The sequence below is a fragment of the Lacerta agilis genome, chromosome 6, assembly GCF_009819535.1.
Source record: "Lacerta agilis isolate rLacAgi1 chromosome 6, rLacAgi1.pri, whole genome shotgun sequence".
NCBI lineage: Eukaryota > Metazoa > Chordata > Lepidosauria > Squamata > Lacertidae > Lacerta > Lacerta agilis.
The window spans coordinates 76,115,114-76,134,909 of record NC_046317.1 but is presented as its reverse complement, the minus strand read 5'-3'; the positions used below and the strand labels follow the sequence as shown (position 1 = coordinate 76,134,909).

At 46.6% G+C, this 19,796-nt stretch overlaps 1 protein-coding gene across 1 annotated transcript; it reads right to left on the bottom strand.

Annotated features, from left to right (window-relative positions):
• Nucleotides 1-4,137: 4,137 nt before the first annotated feature.
• LOC117048985 (somatomedin-B and thrombospondin type-1 domain-containing protein-like) lies at nt 4,138-17,454 on the bottom strand. Its single transcript, XM_033153515.1, has 5 exons — nt 17,172-17,454; nt 14,354-14,548; nt 11,470-11,548; nt 10,251-10,427; nt 4,138-4,682 (listed from the first exon to the last, which is right to left on the bottom strand). The coding sequence occupies exons 1-5, from the start codon at nt 17,395-17,397 to the stop codon at nt 4,565-4,567; spliced, it is 795 nt and encodes a 264-aa protein (XP_033009406.1). The 5' UTR covers nt 17,398-17,454; the 3' UTR covers nt 4,138-4,564.
• Nucleotides 17,455-19,796: the final 2,342 nt, after the last annotated feature.

The window sequence follows — 19,796 nt, the reverse complement described above, 5'->3', positions numbered from 1 at the left end:
CTTTTATAATGGTCTTACTGCTATTTAAAGCAAGGGGTGGATGCTGCCCTCTTGTGGACAAGATAAATTCGCTGGATTTCACTGCAGTAGCAATTCTGTAGATTACAGGCCTCCTTTTTTGAACTCTCAGTATTTGTGGAGAAATTCAATGAGAAGTAGTCGCACACATGAATTGTCTAGGATGATCCCAGCCACAGACTCTTGGCTGGAAAGGAATGGATCTGTCAATTTTGGTTCTCTCAGTTTCATATTTTTTTTCAATCTTCGCCACCATCTCCACAGCAATTTGTAGATTTATTTTTAGATTCTCATTAAAAAAAACTGCCTTCATTTTAGAGTGAAATTTTCCTTGCTTACTCATCTTTGTATGCCATGTTCCTTAACAAATTGCATTTTGTATGTGATTTTGTCTAATATGTGCACTTTATACATAATTTTCTCTGGTGTACAAAAACATACATAAATATTCCGTGTCGGGAGAACTTCAACGTAAAATTTGGAGAAGTGCCAGTTTCAAAAGATGGTTGCATTTCTAATCACATATTGTTTTGAAAAGTATGAATTTGGTAGGTTTGCATTTAAGTGTGAATGGAATCAAATACCTCCATCCCTCCTCCTGCCTTCATAAAACTGGTCCCTCCAGCTGCTTCTACCCATCAACAACTTTCCCTATCCTTGCAGAGAGCTGCCAGAAATTTGAATTATGCCAAACATCATGGAGGAGGGTAGATGATTGCCCATCTAGGAGCTACTGAAATGAGGAAGCGCTTTCAAACACCAAATCCCCATTCCAACATGGTACAGGACTGTGCCGCATGTCTACTTTAACATTTGAAAAGACTTAGACTGGAGACCAGTGTGGTGTAGTGGTTAAGAGTTGTGAACTTGTAATCTGGTGAACCGGGTTCGCGTCTCCGCTCCTCCACATGCAGCTGCTGGGTGACCTTGGGGTAGTCACACTTTTTTGAAGTCTCTCAGCCCCACTCACCTCACAGAGTGTTTGTTGTGGGGGAGGAAGGGAAAGGAGAATGTTAGCCGCTTTGAGACTCCTTAGGGTAGTGATAAAGCGGGATATCAAATCCAAACTCCTCCTCCTCCTCTTCTTCTTCCACCCCCCCCCCCCCAAAACACACACACACACACACACACACACAAATAACATTTGCATTTTGCATGAAAACACCCCAAAGTTTCCTTTAAAATGTTCTCTGGTTGAATATGAGACCATAAAGCATTGTGGCTGTTCCAGTGGTAGATGATTCCTTTTATTGGACTCCAGGTCCCATCATCTCCAGCCAGCATGGCCAATGGTCAGGGATGATGGAAGTTGTGGTCCTCCAGGTGTTTCCCCATCTCTTGGTCTAGATGGCCATGTTGAAATCCCCACCCAGTTCCCTCACCACTTCTTCAGAGGAAAACATGAGAATAGCCAACTCCAATGCTGTAAATGCAACCATTCCCCTTACCTGGAAGAAAAAACCAGCAATGGGTAGAACTTTCCATAAATATTAGTTTTAATGGGCTCTTTCAAAATACAAAGCCTGCAAATCCATGAGTACAATCCTTTCCTGTTTGTTTTAAGAAGTTAACAGCAACTTTGTGGCATCTGGAACTGTGGCAGTCAGAAGGAGAATGATCTCCCCACCACCAATTTCCTAAATTACAAATCGTGGGGTGGGGGGGTGGGGGGTACCGTGGCAATATTTATTCAGGAAAATGGGGAGGAGCACCAGCACCATGGTCCTAATCCAATTCTAGGGCCCCAAATATTGTTTTTTTCTTCTTAAACAATAGGCGTTTGTAATCCCAGATCTCAAGCGACAGATCTAGATTGACACTATGTAAGGCACTTCACAAATCAGCCAAAGGCAGCCAAGTTCTTAACCTCCCCAACTTCCACCAGTGAGTGAAAGGTCAAGTGTATCTAAGCTTCACAAGGATGTTTCAAGTGGTTTATAAGGCTCAATCAATCATATGGCCCATGCCTATATTCCATTTCCTTGTTCCTCAAATAATCTGAGAGGGTGCTCCACAGTTGCAAAAAGAGTACACAGGGACATTGGGCCAAAGTTCATGTTAGGCAGGAGATCTGTGGCAGAATTACCCCCCCCCCAAAAAAAATGTTATTTGTCTTTTCAGTTTAAAGCAAGTCCCCGAAGCCAAATTTAACTGGAGTTGCAGCAATTAAGAGTGTGGGTGTTCAACCCTCCCCCCATCCTTGTAAACCGCTTAGAAACTATTTTAGTTAAGTGGTATATAAATTGTTTAAATAAAATAAAGTGAAAAATAAATCCACCAATAACCCTTTATGGGGGGAGGAATACAAATCATGGAACAACTGAAGAATGTATAATTTGGCCCACAGGCTAAAGCTTCTTTGAGAACGATTTTATCTGCCAAGTATAATACGCAGCTACATCACCTGTAATTAATTAAGTACAGACAAGGGGATCCAGAAATTATGCTGCTACCTTCTGCTAGTTCAAGGAAAAGGAAGAAGCTACCCATAAAACTGAAGGCCTGCTCCCGTGGGAATCTTACTCAACCACCTGCTCTAACCTTGCGAGATTTCACCAAATATTCCAAGCATATGTTGGCAGCAGCCATGGGGGCTAGAAACTTGCATTTAAAATATAAAATTGTGGGTGAAGGGTACAACATCTGCTTTGCATGCAGTAGGCCCCAGGTTAATAATAGTAATAGTAATAATTTTATTGTTTACACCCCACTCATCTGGCTGGGTTTCTTCAGCCACTCTGGGCAGCTTCCAGCAAAATACAGCTCAGTTGGTTAGGGCGTGGTGCTGATAGTGCCAAGGTTGCGGGTTCGATCCCTGTATGGGACAGCTGCCTTTCCTGCATTGCAGGGGTTGGACTTGATGATCCTCAGGGTCACTTCCAACTCTACAATTCTACGATTCTATAATAAATAATAAAATGTAAGACATTAAAAACTTCCCTGAACAGGACTGCCTTCAGATGTTTTCTAAAAGTTGTGTAATTCTTTATCTCCCTGACATCTGATGGGAGGGCATTCCACAGGGAGGGCACCACTGCCGAGAAGACCCTCTGACTGGTTCCTCACTTCTCGCAGAAGGCCTTCGGAGCTGGACCTCAGTGTCTGGGTTGAATGATGGAGGTGGAGACGTTCCTTCAGGTATACTGGGCCGATTCTTTAAGGTCAACACCAACACTTTGAATTGTGCTTGGAAACATACTGGGAGCCAGTGAAGGTCCTTTAGGACTGGTGTGATATAATAATAATTATTAATAATAATTATTATTATTATTATTTATTGAATTTATATACCGCCCTATACCCAGAGGTCTCAGAGCAGTTCACAGAATAAAATCAAAATATAAAACCACAAAATACACAATCAAAATAAAACCCATATTTTAAAAGGGCACAGGATGTCAATCAAATCAACCAAAGGCCTGGTTAAATGGTTATATGGTCTCAGCGACAACTCGCAATCACCAGTCTAGCTGAAGTATTTTGGATTAGTTCAGTTTCCAGCATGTCCAGGTTGGGCTGCCGGTCAGTACAGACAATACTGAGCTAGACAGGCAAATGGGCAGTTTCCTATGTTCCTGAGAAACTCCAGCATTCATAGGAAGCAGAGTTCTGTGCTCCGTATCACACATCCAACCCTTTCCTCCTACACATGCAGAATCTACCCAACCCTGACCAAGGTGCTCCACTTTCAGGCCTGAGTTTCAGGGGCTTGTAAAAACCTGAGTCAAAGGAGTGGTGGACATTACAAGCCCCTAAGTTCTCCTCTGGCTTGGATGTAATCCACACAGCAGAATCCCAAGTTTATAGCCTGGCCAATACATTTCCCAAAGGCCAGTGGGGTTTTTCTATTCCCTGTGATCATAACGGGCTTGGGTTGAGCATAGTTTTAACTACGGAAAGGCAGCATAGCAATAAAACAATGCTTACGGTGATGCTGGAGAACAGGGGAAGAAGAAAGCTGGAGAGGATCTGATTTCCTCTTATAGTGCCTCATTCATTCTGGAGCATCACTGCAGCAAACCCAGACAGTGTAGAAGGGGATGGGAGTTTAGGGGGCTGTGGGAGGTGGGGCTGACCAAGTGACATGACATTACCTCCAAATAATAATAAAAAATGACTCAGCACATTTCAGAATCAACCCAAGTTTGGGATGAGCTCACCCATCTCACAGGCATCTGGTTGGCCACTGTGAGAACAGGATGCTGGACAAGATGGGTCTATGGTCCAATCCAAGGGTTCTCCCTAGGTTTTGATCTCTACTGCTCACTTGTCAGCATGGTCTTGTTGGCCTGCCAGCCTCAAACCCTACTCTCCCAGGTCTCTCCTGCACAGATTTCCTGCTTCTTTAACATACCAATAACTTCAGCTTGAGTCTCAAGGAGAACATCCTGTGTCACCAAGTGACAGATCCTTAAAAGGAGCAAGTACCCTTGATCTTAGAATATATCCGTTGGCATCGCAACTGTGGCTGTTCACAGCTGAACTTCTATTAAGGAGAACCAAGGAGGAGATGCAGGCTCAAGGCAGAGGGACAACTACGTGAAAGTCAGATGAACAGGAAGCTGTGGACAGAAGGGCAGGAGCAAGTGTGCAGCTGGCGAACTCGCTTCCAGGTCCCTCTGCATCTTGGGTTTCCTACAGCCTGCCAGTGCAGTAGCTGGTTCCTAGAACAAACAAACGAAAACAGAACCAAGCGTTGATACAAGGCATTCAACTTCCCCCAAAAGCTGTGTCGAAAACACACACACAAGTCATGCAGCTTCAGGCGACCACATAAAAAGAGTTGAATTAATTTTGGCTTTTGCTTGTACTTCAAAAGCGTTTCTCAATCCGTACTCACAGACTAAAGGCCCTTGAGAATGGCAGGGACACTCGAGACCCGGTAATTCTGAAGCACCAAAAACACAGCAAACACCTTCCAGATGCTGGAGGTTCAAACAGAGATAACTGCACAGTACTGAAGTGCAATGAAGCGCACTGTGGACTTGCGTTTCAATCTCTCAACCTGCAGGTCCGAAATGGTTTTTATCACTTAGATGTTGCTTCAAAGGAACACCGTGCAATTTCCTAAATTTGTTACAAGTAGCAGGCATAGCTCGGCGTTGGTGTATAGGCAGGAGGCGCTGTGGTCTAAACCACAGAGCCTAGGGGTTGCCGATCAGAAGGTTGGTGGTTTGAATCCCTGCAATGGGGTGAGCTCCCATTGCTCGGTCCCAGCTCCTGCCCACCTAGCAGTTCAAAAGCACGTCAAAGTGCAAGTAGATAAATAGGTACCGCTCCGGCGGGAAGGTAAACGGCGTTTCTGTGCGCTGCTCTGGTTCACCAGAAGCAGCTTAGTCATGCTGGCCACATGACCTGAAAGCTGTCTGTGGACAAACGCCGGCTCCCTCGGCCTATAGAGCAAGATGAGCGTGCAACCCCAGAGTCATCCGCGACTGGACCTAACAGTCAGGGGTACCTTTACCTTTACCTTTATTTTAACAATTATGCATGGTCAGTTTTTATATTCTGTATCAAGCAGTATATAAATTAACAAATAATAACCAAAATAAATTCTCATCTCTTAAGACTATTGGGAAGGAGCTGTGTGGTTACATCTCAAACCCCTGCACCCACTCTCAAAATCTCCCCCTTTCCCTCCATTTCTGAGGCAGATTTCTTTTTTTAAAAAACTATACCTCCACCCACTAGTAAATGGTCAAAGAAAAGAAATGGGTGGAATTAGGGCACAATTAAGTGTCAGGAGGTCCTACACCCGAGTAGGAATCCGGCAGAGACACATGCCTGACTGGCATGTTCTCTCCCTCCTGGTCTTTCGTTTGGGAGATTCAAAAGCTTCCTCCAGCCCGAACATCCCCAGCGACTGATACCAAGAGGCATCAGCACACTTCAGCATCAGCAGAGTATAGGCAGTTAAGCGTACAGACTCAGTAGCGCAGCTTTTCACTATACTACGTTTATTTACATATACCCACTCAGAGCATTGCAACTCAGCACCTTCCTCTATAGCTTCAGACAGCAAAGAGAAAGGACAAAAGGACAAAAATCCTACGCCACAGAAACACAGTAATATAAACACCCTGTCTCCGCCACTTCCCACAATGTGGAATGAAAACATACACCGCCATGGGATAAAAACAATCCCATGACTGCAACACGGGGAAAGAATCCTAACATTAATTAGGGTGTGCACAAGTAGAACAAGGTCCGCTTGTGCACAACAACTCGGCTTAATCCTGGCCACAGCTTTACAATGGACATTGTGAAGGCCAATTTGAAGTGGCTACCACTGAGCCATCATGTTTAATCACTTGCATGTTTGCCTTTGCTGATGGACAAATTGTACTTCTTACTCCATGTAAACAAAGTTATACTTGGAAAAACAGTTCCTTATACCCGTCCCCATCTGCATGTACATAAATGTCCATAATGAAACCACATTCCACAGTGAACACATCTTACTGCAAACTATAAGGAACAACTAATCCTTGCAGGCAGCACTTGCTTTTCCAGCAATTCCCAGCGCATGCTCTCTGCAAATCTCAATTGTACTTACTCAGGTCTGCACTTTCTAGTACCATTCCTTAAATGCTCCAAAAAAAAAAATCACTACATCATTTTAAAGGCTGGTCGTTTTAGGCTTTAATGTACTTGTTGCAGGAAGGCAGAGCCACCAAGATTGTAGCACCATGTAAGGTATCTGCAGCTCTCAGAGTCTACTTTTTAACTGACTTGGGTACTGTATGGGTTCATAATGGCATAACTTGGAACTATCTCCAGTTACACCAAAGCAGAATATGCTGGCAAGCTGTTCCTGCACTTTTAGGCAAAAATCCCAACCACACAACCATTTCCGCTTTTCTTTTTCCAAATGACACATTCCATAGACACTGAGCACCTTAAGGGGGCTTTTCTTGGGTGGGTGTGGATGGGTATCCCCTGGGGGTTTGTTTGTTGGGGGTTTGTTTGTTTTTTAAATGTATGTCTGCAAAACTCGAAGTTCCACCAAACATGCCAGTTTATCTCGCACTTGTTTCTCAGTGGCCCCATTTTGGCTCCAAGCCCATTGGCCCTCAACACCCAAGTTTTCTGTTAGAGGGCCATATTACCCTTTCATTGGTACCCTTGGAAAAGATGGGTAGTCTCCCGGCTGCAGGCTCGCTTTCCTACTCATTCTAGAGGCTGCTCCCCAGCTGCTCTCCATTCTCAAATGATTGAGACTGGCAGATCATTGTGCCATCACGTCCCCCAGCTGATTTGGCCAGCCCTTCACAGCCTATTTCTGGAAGAAACAAGGAGGGGAGGAATATCGATGCACCGGCCCAGTTGCATGAGACGTGACCTTGCGAGACATTCCGAACGTGGCTCAGCTAATTCAACAAAAAGTCTTTGAACCGTACACACGCGAGTCTGAAATTGGATCAATCCATTAAGCCGGCTTCATAACAGGTGAAGCACTTCCTAAGAGATTTAGCAAGAGGTGTCATTCTCAGCCCAACTACTCTTTTCTTACTTTCAAAGCAGAGATCAGTTCATGAAGGGTTCATCCTCACTAGCTATGGTCTCTGTCACACACACACACCCTGAGGAAAACCACTTTTTAGCACTCTCTCCGAGCAAACAGCAATTCAGGTATTCTCTGGATTTGCTCCGATTCAACACTGAAGAGCAGATTTTCCCTAGAAAAGAAAGGAAAACCATTCGGACGGACCTGTAACTGGAAAGCATGGGTCAAGTGGATGTCAGGACGGGCCCCAAGTCTTAAAAGAAGCCAAGAAAAAGGAAAAAATAATAAACCGAGATTTGCTTGTTCTAAAGGGAAAGATAACTTGCCTAAGAAAGTGATGGAAATGCTTTTGAGTTTTAAGGAGCAAGGCCAGGGGAGGGGGTAACATGCACAATAGGAGGACGCAGCTGAAAATGAAAGTGGCAACAAACACAAAGCAATTAAAAAGAGCAAGGCAATTCTGAAAGCTGGGACTACTCTCCAGCATGTAGATGGTTCAAGAGGCTGAAAAAAAAAATCACACTGGTTAAAAGGATTCAGGTTTTCATTGCAGAAACGTAATGTCTGGGCTGGATTGAGTGTGGTCACCTCTCCCTGCTCCCAAATATTGAATTATCAAAGCTCAATACATGTTAAGGATCAGAGTTTCCTTTCCATTGCCGATTCCTCTTCATTTGGCCCTCTCCTCGCCTTGGCATGCGAGTGCTGGGACAAAGTTTGAGAACCAAACATTTTTTTCCCAGCAGTTATTTGCTCTTAGCTTCAGAGCAGCCCTGATGGACTGGACCAAAGGCATTCTGTTCTCACAGTGGCCAAACAGATACCTATGGCAAACCTGACATACACCAGGTGTCTCTGACTCGCAGTCTCCAGCTATGGCTTCATCTGGTTTGCCTGCAATGACTGTTTCAGGACAGGGATAGGCTACCCACTGTAAGCCTACATGTTGGTACCACTGAGGCTAGATTACTGCACTATGCTCTATGTGGGTCTGCCCTCGAGCCTGGCCCAGAAGCTCTACCTGAATGTGGCAGCCAGGCTGCTGATGGGAGCTCATGGCCGACAACATGTGACCATTGCTAAAACATCTGCACTGGCCAGGTTCAAGGTCTTTGCATTAATTTAATTGCATTCATTAATTTGTCTTTATTCCTGTATGTCACTGAATTGTATGCCCCTGATTGAATAAACAAAAAGATAAGATTTTTAAAGTAGTTTTTTTATAAATAAATATTGCCTCTGAGAGCCAGTGTGGTGTAGTGGTTAAGAGTGGTAGACTCGTAATCTGGTGAACCAGATTCGCGTCTCCACTCCTCCACATGCAGCTGCTGGGTGACCTTGGGCTAGTCACAGAGTGTTTGTTGTGGGGGAGGAAGGGAAAGGAGAATGTTAGCCGCTTTGAGACTCCTTCGGGTAGTGATAAAGCGGGATATCAAATCCAAACTCTTCTTCTTCTTCTGACACCAGAAGTAATATAACCATTGCGACAAACAGCCTAATCCCCCATGGGCACAGGGTTCGGGAGCGGCCGTCTGCAAATTAGAGCCTTCTGTACTCATGGAGACTTCCAGGAAAGACAGAACCCCGGTTTTCCAGAGTTTGACATCAGGCAAGTAACCTACACAGGTCAAACAGGCCCTCTGCTGCAGACATTCACTCTCCAATTCATGGAGCGGGGGGGGGGGGGCTGAGCTAACACACTCATTCCTACTCTCTCCCCCTTGTTCCTCTATTGACTGAGCTCATAAGATGAATGCCTGAAGAGGACTAGAGCCATCGTATATACTAAATAGCAAACTCAGTACTCCTCTTACGTTTTTACTGCATTTTATGGCCTCTCCAGACAGCTACAGTGTCTGTTATTGCTGCCTTATCAAAATAACTGCAGTTCTATACTGAAGACTTCAGGGAGGCACGGGGAGAATACCTAGCAGTGCTTTTCTTGCTGAATACCGCTGATAAAATGCTGCCTGGAAGAACGTGCTGTTTCATACAAACTGATTTGTTGTTTAAAATGTTCTTGAATGAGCACAACAACATCCAGGGCAGATTTAGCTTCCAAGTTCCTATGCATTAAGAACAGACCAGCTTGCTTTCGACGGTCAGGACGAACCAGCAACGCAATCCTATAAGTGCCTACTCAGAAGTAACTCCCACTGAGTTCAATCCCAGGTAAGTGGGTACAGCCGATTGCAGCCGGGTTCACGCATGCATGTTCTGGAGGATTGCAACATCAAGTTGCATGCACATAGCTGGAGTCATTCATATCACACTTATTTTGAAGGATGTACATTCATATTTTGAGGTCAATTTAAGGCGCTGGTGCTTACTTTTGAAGACCTAAAGGGCAGCAGAGGCTGGTCCATTGGGGCAAATGGGACGCTGCCCCACCAGTCTCAATCTGCCCTCTGCCAGCCAACACCTGCATATCTTCTTTTCTACAGCCAGTGTGTGTAGAAAGTAACTCACTGTGCAAAGGAAAATTCACATTCATTGCCTAGTCCGCTTCTTCCTCTTGCCCCATCCATCACGACCATGTGACACACACACCCCAAAAGTTGCCCAGAAGCGAACGCAGCTAACCGGAACTGAAAAAGTCACCCTACCCCTGAAAAAGTCACCCTGCCCCTGTGCCAGGCAGTATAGAAGTTTAGAAGACGGGGATGCAATTTTCCCAACAACAAAACATTTTCAACTGAGCAAAAGCAGAACAGTCAACTCTTACTTTTTGGCTCCGCTGCCATCCCCTGAGCAGTGCAGGTTCCTGGAATCCAAAGCTGGGGGCTGGCACTCAACACACACCAGGTGTCCTTCGCTGAGATACTTCATCCAGTGAGTGTAAGAGCTGTTCCCACGCAGGCACCCTTCTGTGATGGCCATGAGCTGAAATTCGACACAGTACCTGCCATGGGAAGAGAGTGGAATAGGGTTGCATGCCACCCCAATCTCCGAATTGTGCAAGATTCCAGGGGTTACAAACACTCACCCAGGGTCTGTGTAAGGCTTACTTACAAAAATAAATATATGTATCGCGCGTCAGGGGAGGTGCTGTACCTCTGATGTCACACTATAAATACTTACGGGGCCAAATGCATTTCAGGTGGGATGTTTTACTCAAGACTATGCCTGCTAAAATTAATGAACAGGACTAAGTTCCAGTGGGTATACTCAAAACTGAGCTAAATACCACCCTTCAACTCTACATCCATTATTCGCAGGCGGCTTTTTGAAATTTATTTGGCCAATCTGCAGTACAGGCATCTCTCCACTTACACAGGGATTATGTTCCCGGGTACCACTCATATACATATTTCACGACCTCTGCCAAAAATTCACAAAAATCCACCAGACTCCAACCTCCAAACCTCTTTTCTCAAACTCCCAACTCTTCACAGGCCTCAAAGATTGGTGCAAAGGTTTGTGGGATTGCTAGCTCCTTTCCTGCTCTTTTGGGGCCATTTTGCCCCTTTTTGCAGTTTAAATCAATTTATTTAAATACTTCCTAGCGCTGCACGTGGTTTCACATGAGTCCATCGTGCGTAAGTTGGGGAGACACCTGTACTTATTCAGGACCTCCTTTAAGCGGCTGCAGCTCAGAAGACAAGACCTAACCAGCTGAATTGTTAACATTTTTAATAAGGCCTCCGAAGAAGACTTTGTCAAAATGCGTTTGGCCTATTAAGGATGTACAGCAGTGTATTTACAGTGATTGTGACAGCACCATATAAATGAAAAGTGCAGCTTAAAGCACAGTTCTATGTATAAGCAGGAGGCTGGGGGAACATATGTGCTGGAGGTGGGCTTTGCATCAGGGAAATGGGCCGGTATGTCTTCCAGACCTCTGAATCTAGACTTGTGTCATTTCATTATATGAGCTCCAGGCCATAGCGTGACCCACAGGAGGACAGCAATGCTGTAGACTCCTGGAGCAGCTCATTACTTACCCGGCTCTTTCATTCTCAATGGACACAGCTCGCTTTCTCCTTGCTTTCCCATAGCCTCCAGTGGTTATTAACGCTGGGACTGCTCACATCAAAAGGGAAAACACAGCAGACATGATAAGTGACAACAGTGCCCCGAGCCCGCCTGCATCTGCAGAACAATAACAACTGGGACATTTGCGGTCTTTAATGCTGTGTCATTTTCCCTCTGGCAGGAAATCAGAGAGAGAGAGTTCTCTCCCACATTCTCAGACCGCTGGTGATTATTCATCATTCCGCTGGGCAGAAAAGGGTACCCTCCGCCCACAAAATCCCCCCTTGTTGTCCATACGAACAGGCCTGTTAATTATCATCCCAGAAACTATGCTATAGGGAGCAAGCTATTTTAATGATATCCCAATTTAGAAATATACCAGTTAAGCTCTTCTCCAGCCTACAGATTTTATTTTGGTCTCAGAAACACTGGCTTTGGTTTTTTTGTTTTCATTTTTTCCAAAACAAACCAAAATAATAAAAAGACAGAAGGAAAATAATAATCAGTCTAAACAAGTACACCAGAAAAGGGCCAGTTGCTTAGGGAAAGGGTGGACAGAAGCTAGAGATCGCAGGTCTCTGGTTGATTTCCAGTAGCACAGCAAAGATTTTTGACACCCAGTTGTTTTGACAATGTCTACAATAAAATGAGTTGTTCCACCTAAATTAGGCAGCTGAAATGAAGAGATCCAACTAGGAGCATGCTTTTGTGAGAAAGGGCTATGGACTCAGTTCAGTTCCTGTGCTGAAAACAATTTCCTAGGTTCAGAATGTGCTCAGAGGCACCCCGTTCTTGAATTCTAACTGTGTGTGGCTTGTTGCACCTGCCTCTGGTTAATAGCTCTTGGGGATCAAGTAAAACAGGAAAATATGAGATGAGCCTTTCTGGATCAAGCCAAAGTTCCATTCAGTCCAGAATCCTGTTCTCACAGTGACCAACCAGATAACTATGGGAAGTCTACAAGCTGAATGTGAGAGCAAAACAGCACTCCCCCCCCCCCCGCAATACACTTTGATTCTCAGCATCTGGTATTCAGAGACATACTGCATCCAACACTGGATCCAATAAGCCTGTATTCTGCCCACCCCTGCTTTGGAATTCTGGATAGTGTTGTTCACACATTGCACTGAACACGGGTGCAGGTGGTCTCTACAAGCGCACAAGTCTTAGTGTGAACGTGTTGCACTCGTTCATTCGTTCAGCTCATCTATGGTGTGTACAAGCACACAGACTATATATTCACTGAATGTTAACATGTGTATTATGGTACAAGTGTATAGCTCAACTATTTGTGGGCAAAGTTTGTACACTCATTGAATGTAATGTGTGAATGTTGCCGTTCTCTCACGTGCAGATTTAATTAAATCAATATACCAACAGCACCAATATACCAACCCCCTCTACTCAGAAATGAGTCCACCTGAATTCAGTGGGGCTTACTCCCAGGTACCTTGGGTTAGAATCACAGTCTTAAACTCACAAGATTATCAGCTGTGATTTCTCTAAGCAGGAGACAGCCATCATTTGAATGGAGAGGCTGCCAAGCCCCAACATATTCCCTTGTACAAGCACAGTTTTCAGAGAAGTAGCCATGTTAGTCTGTTGCGGCAAAAGCAACACAGTCTCATGGCACCTCAAGGGATATGGGTGAGATTCAACTCTTCTGCTGATGGAAGGCAACCTTCCGTGGAACTAGGAGGGAGGCCAAGCCCAAGGGCAGCCCCACCTAGAGTGCACCGTGGTGATCCAGCCTCAAGGTTACGAATGCGTGTACTACAGTGATCAGACTTCTTTGGCTGCTCTGCAGCAAAGGCACTCAGAACACATTGACCAATCCTTACCAATCACTTTGCATCATCCCATTTTACTCTGGATAAACTAGAAAAGGGACATATGCAACTGCTCTCCAAGCACAAACGTGCATCTAAAGCTGTTTTGTGTGTGGTGCAGGCCAGGATCATCTCCCTTTTTTCCGCTAATTATGAATGTGTCAATGGACCCAGGTGGCCCTGTGGGTTAAACCACAGAGCCTAGGGATTGCTGATCAGAAGGTCGGCAGTTCGAATCCCTGCCACGGGGTGAGCTCCCGTTGCTCGGTCCCAGCTCCTGCCCACCTAGCAGTTCGAAAGCACGTCAAAGTGCAAGTAGATAAATAGGGACCGCTCCAGCGGGAAGGTAAACGGTGTTTCCGTGCGCTGCTCTGGTTCGCCAGAAGTGGCTTTGTCATGCTGGCCACATGACCCGGAAGCTGTCTGTGGACAAACGCCCGGACAAACGCCGGCTCCCTCGGCCTATAGAGCGAGATGAGCGCCACAACCCCAGAGTCGGACACGACTGAACCTGATGGTCAGGGGTCCCCTTTACCTTTACCCCCCTATGAATGTGTCGAGGATTAAGCATGGGGCATTATAAACTGCAGCACTTTCTTTCTTGCATGTGGGATAGTTTAGTAGGTAGAGCATGAGACTCTTAATCTCAGGGTCATCGGTTTGAGCCCCATGTTGGGCCAAAGATTCCTGCACTGCTGGGTGTTGTTGGACCAGATTACCCTTGAGGTCCCTTTCCAACTTCTACAATTATGTGATTCTGTGTAGCTATCAAACCTGCAGGGCAGGGGAAGAAACACAGCCAAATGTGGGGTACCCCTGTTAAGCGAGAGGCACTTGACACGAGTCAATAACTTTCTTCAACTTATTGATGCAGTAGAACAAAACAAAAGAAATGCTCTAACAAGACTTTTTTGGGAGGGGGTACAATTTAATTTTGAATGCATCCAAAACCAGGCCTTTGAAACCTTTTTTCTGTCAAGAATCTGTTTCCCCCCCCACTCCACCCGTGCCCTGCTCCACTTACTGAAGGGCTGCTTGCACTCTGTTCCTTCCCGAGTCCAATACTCAAAACAGCCAGCCTTGTCCTCGAGAGGAGGGCAGGCTTCGCCGCCATTTCTTGGCTCCCGGATGATGCGCCTCCTCCTCACGCGGAACGCTGCCTTGCAAGTCTCCGCACAGCTGCTCCATTCGCTCCACTCAGAGACCACGCAGGAGATCACTGAGGAAAGGAGGAAGAGGACAAAACTCACAACTGTTATCTATTCCATGCATTTCCAGGCTGGCATTCTTCTCAAACACAAGTCTGATCCATTCCTGCCAAGCAGGAACATAAAACGATTCCCTATTCCACGCAATTACTCTGGACGTGTAACGCAAAGCACAACTTTCAATCCAAGTATATGTGTGGATCCAGACATCTTCCAGCCCTATCAGTCACCAAAGCAAAGATGACTACGGTGAGAAGAACGGCTCTCCAGTTTCTGGCCTTTGCCACAAACGCCCCACCCGATTGTCAGCAAGTCACCTCACCTATCTGCAAACTACCACATGCAGAGCAGGCCACGAGTGACACTTGCAAAGGACAATATTGTGCCATTTCTTCAAAATGCCACAAGATGGCACCAGTTAAGAATATGGATTGATGAGGCATAAAGGAAAGGGATTTATGCTTCAGTAGTTCTAATAACTCTGTGGGTTAAACCACAAGAGCCTAGGGCTTGCTGATCAGAAGGTCGGCGGTTCGAATCCCCGCGATGGGGTGAGCTCCCGTTGCTCGGTCCCAGCTCCTGCCCACCTAGCAGTTCGAAAGCACGTCAAAGTGCAAGTAGATAAGTAAGTACCGCTCCGGCAGGAAGGTAAACGGCGTTTCCGTGCGCTGCTCTGGTTTGCCAGAAGCAGCTTTGTCATGCTGGCATCATGACCCAGAAGCTGTATGCCAGCTCCCTCGGCCAGTAACACGAGATGAGCGCCGCAACCCCAGAGTCGGACACGACTGGACCTAATGGTCAGGGGTCCCTTTACCTTAGTTCTAATAAAGGCTAATCAAGCAACCTGCATCTTGTGGAGAGGGATAATTCTGGTTTGCTTAAATTTTCTTTTACATATGTTCCCTTTTTAAAAAAAGGACCCCATGTTTTCATTTGCCTAATAGAAAATACCAATGTTTGTCTCCTGGAAGGTTTTACTAAGAGTTATGGGAAGTAAAGATTATTATAGGGATGGGATGGGTTGCATGTGGGGGTGGGGGGAATGCACAAGCAGAATTCTGCATTAAGTAAAATATCCAATATGCTGAGAAACCTCAGCTTTTGAAAAGTCAAGATTTAGGAAATTCCTAATATTTGGGTGCTGTTGTACTGTACTAGGAAACAGGAAGAAGATGTTGACATGCTCAGTGTGTGTGTGTGGTTTTTTTTAAAGTAGTATTAAGAGAACCACTGCAGTTACTCCAGGCCATAACGAATGCCTTGAGATGTGCCATATGCTCCAAACTCTACAAATAATTGTGCACACGGGGCTTCTGTGCCATGTGTTAGCTCTTTTTGATGCCTTGCAACAGCAGGATAAAACAGCACAATTTGCATAGCTTATACCGTACTTTTGCACAGAATGTTATTGATCTTTTTAATAAAGAAAAGTTCTGAATGCAACTCTCCCTGTTTATGACAATACACATGTCAACAGCACTCAAATGTCCTCATCTCTGAAGAACATTGAGATTCATTGGTATCTGATTTCCAACACAAGAAAGCCGTAACCCACTATCTCTTCCCCCCAAATTGCAATCCTAACTTTAAAAGGAAACACTTTTATTCAGGTGTTAACTCCCACTGAACTCCAGAGGAAGTTCCTATTTGCCAATATTTGGGTTCTGTTGTACTAGGAAACAGGAAGATGATGTTGACATCTCCAAGTAAAACATGTTTAAGACCACATGGAACAGCTACAATCTTATGCATGCTGCCTTGGGAGTAAATCCTGTGCAAATCAGTGGGATTTAGCTTCTAAATAACATAGGTAGGAGCAGACTGTCAATGATTTTCCACCTGGGCTGAGTAACCTCCAGCTCCCTCTAGTACTCTTAAATTCAGGGAAGAAGAACCTGCAGCCCTGCAGAAGTTTTTGAACTTCCATCAGCCCAACCCTAACAAGATGAGGCGGATGAGAGTCAAAGCACAACTACATGTGGAAGGTCACAGGTTTCTCATCCGGACAATAAGCCAAAAAGCATTCAAAGAAGTGCTGTAGTCCATTTGAATTGGCTACACCAGAGTCATTTTTTCACCCTTCAGTTTCAATCCCAGTTCCCCTTCTGGGTGGGATCCGGCACTCTGAAAAAAAGGCACTGCTCTTTCTATTATTATTTTATTTGTACCCCGCCCATCTGGCTAGGTCCCCCGAGCCACTCTGGGCGGCTTCCAACAAATATTAAAATACATTAAAATGTCACAGATTAAAAACTTCCCTAAACAGGGCTGCCTTCAGGTATTTTCTGAATGTCAAGTAGTTGCTTATCTCTTTGACCTCTGATGGGAGGGCGTTCCACAGGACGGGTGCCACTACTTCTAAGCAGGTCATAGAATTGTAGCGTTGGAAGGGTTCCCCAAGGGTCATCTAGTCCAGCCCCCTTGCAGGTGCTGAATTTGGCTTAGCTCTGGAAGCGGGAGTCTGTGGCCTTCCAGTTCCCATCAGCCCCAGCCACCAAACCCCATGGTGAGAGATGAGGGGACTCTAAGAAAACAAAACAGCCACAGGTCCCCTATCCCTAACTCTACCTTAGCTGGACCATCCATCCTCAGGTATAGCATCCCCCTCGCCTACTCCTCCTGCTCCTTACCCACCTGGGCACACCTGCCGGTAGTCCTGGCAGCAGTCCAAGGTGTAAGGGCACGCCTGGTCGCAGTAGCAGGGCCCGTGGGACCCGTCCGCCCTCCAGCCGGCGCTCACGCACGCCATGCTCCGGCCCGCGCAGCAGCGCCCCAGCGCCGCGCAGCCGCCCTCCGCCTCCGGCGCGGCCAGGAGCAGCAGCAGCCCCGCGCGCAGCGTCCAGCAGGGGCGCGCCCGCATGATCCTGCCCGCGAGGTTCAAGTCGAAAGGGCGACGCCGAGGGACCTGCGCAGCGCCGAGCACGCCGAGGGCCAGCTAAGCGCAGCGGAAAAGGCGCTCGGTCCAGGACTGAGACCGGAGCGGATCCGGTGGAATTCAATAATGGGAATTAATAGGAGGAAGGTGGGCGGGGGCAAGTCCACGCGGACTGCCAAGATGTCGGGTGCGGCAGGGGATGCTGTGCGGAGCCCACGCGCAAAATGCTCCGGTGCGCAAGTTGGGCAGCGCTTGCCTGGAGAAGAGCTGTTGCCGCCGCCCAGCTGAACATCCGCCCCGCACGCGAAAGTTTCCGAAAGCGGATCTGGAAAGGGAGCAGCCCAGGGCGACCTTTAGCCAGCGCTCCAACCTGCGCTCGCCCCACCCCAAGGCGGCGTGCGCTCCGCTCCCTGTTGGCGCTGACCTTCCCCGCTTCGGCAGGGATTAGAAGGCGCTCAGGCGGCGTTTAAAGGAGCAGGACGCTCTGGGGAGCTGGAGACGCTTAGTGCGGAGCGGAGCAGAGCGGCGGGCAGCGCGATGACCCCCCCCCTCGCGTGTTTAGCAGGGGGGGGCAACTTGAATAAAATATTGGGGGGGGGATAGGTAAGCCCCGCCCTGCATAATCGATCACAAGACGCTGCGCGCGCACACACCATTTCGATGGCAATGTCCACCAATGGAGGGGGCTGGCCCGCCCACTCACATATTTTATTGGGGGGAGGGGGCTGAAGGGATCTCTGCCCTGTGCTCGGAAGCAAGAGAGCCCGCCCAAGCCTTACATTGTGGGGAGAAACTGTTTGCTCGCCCTGCCTGGGCACCAGGATCTGGGTTGCATTCAGTCAAAGGGCATTTGGTGGTGTAGTTCATTGGTTAAAATTAATGAGCTGTGAGCTGGAATTACTTTTTTCTAGTCCACATTTCATTCCTCCATGGATAACCATAGGTGAACCAGCATTATTACTATTTGCCAGCTACAATGCGTGTGGGAATGCTACTGCTTGCCTACCTTACAAGATCGTTGTGTGAATTTCTGGGATCGTTTGTCTGAAGTGTTTTGAGCACTTTAGGGAAAGCATTGCGTAGCTGCTGAGGCTGCAATCCTGCGGTACATGCAGATGGAAGTAACTGTCCTACAGTCCTGAGAAAACACACACAGGACTGGGCTGCATATACTGTATCTCTTCCCTTCCTAGTTTTTATGTCCACCCAGATGACGTACATCAGGCTCCTGGAAACTAGTTGAACCAGAACAAATGTGAGCCGGGTTGTCTGCAGATTGACATTCGCCCTGATTCAGCAGTAAACAGCAGGGTTGTTTTTTTCCGGGGACAGCGCTGGGACAAAAGAAAATCCTCTTAGTCTTGTGCCTAGAAATCATGGGACAAACGGAAGTGTGGATGAGTCCTAAAACTTGCAAACGTTGGTAAAGCAGAGGCAGTAGCAGTACTTAATTTTTATTTACTTAATTTGATGGTGCCTCCCAGGTCCTAACCAAGACCAGGGCTGTGCACACACACCAGTGCAAGTAAATAAAAAGGTACTGCTGCAGCGGGAAAGTAAATGGCTTTTCCGTGCGCTCTGGTTTCTGTCAGTGTTAGGTTGCACCAGGAGCAGTTTAGTCATGCTGGCCACATAACCCGGAAAGCTGTCTGTGGACAAACACCGGCTCCCTCAGCCTGAAAAGTGAGATGAGCGCCGCAACCCCATAGTCGCCTTTGACTGGACTTAACCATCCAGGGGTCCTTTCCCATTAACCTTTTACCTATACATTATGTTAGCCACAATTCATCTCATCTCCTATTGATTATTTCATGTAAAAGCTATTTCATGTGGTTTATGTGCTTTTCCCCCAAATGGAGAAAAAGAGCGACTTAGCTGCCTTTTAAGCTGGCATTGTGTTCACCGCCTATGTTAGACTTCCTTCAGGGAACACAGTGCCAGCTCTGTTTGCCAAGAGGGGATAAGAACATACAGCAGTGGCCTTGACTCAAAGAAACCGTGCCTGTTTGCTGAGACCACACCAAGCACACACGGAGTACTTTATCTGCTCCTTCAGCATACAATCTTTAATGCCAGCCACTTGGGAGTTTCCTTTTCTGCCTTAATTAAGCAAGCTGTACAGCGGTGGAACTGCCAGTGACCCAGTTCCCAGAGGCTCTCCCTCTGTCCTCTTTTGTTAAACGGGTGGGCAGGAAGATCCTGGCAGCTGGGGATTGATGGACACAAAGGAGCACTTATTCTCACTTTCCGCTGCCGGCTGGAATCTGGGGTTGTTAATTGTCCCTGCTGGCCTGCAACATCAGGCTTTGTCTCTCTGCACTACAGGCCAAGCCCTCCTGCTCACCAAAGTAGGAGCATCCTTATATGACACATTTAGAACTGGG

What these genes read in the sequence shown, in the direction of transcription:
- LOC117048985 (XM_033153515.1), bottom strand. Translation starts at nt 17,397, where the DNA reads ATGCGGGCGCGCCCCTGCTGGACGCTGCGCGCGGGGCTGCTGCTGCTC. An exon ending in AGAGTGCAAGCAGCCCTTCA is followed by an intron (nt 11,549 to 14,353) that starts GTAAGTGGAGCA and finishes TGATGTGAGCAG; the next exon opens with TCCCAGCGTTAATAACCACT. An exon ending in GATGGCAGCGGAGCCAAAAA is followed by an intron (nt 4,683 to 10,250) that starts GTAAGAGTTGAC and finishes TGTTTGTTCTAG; the next exon opens with GAACCAGCTACTGCACTGGC.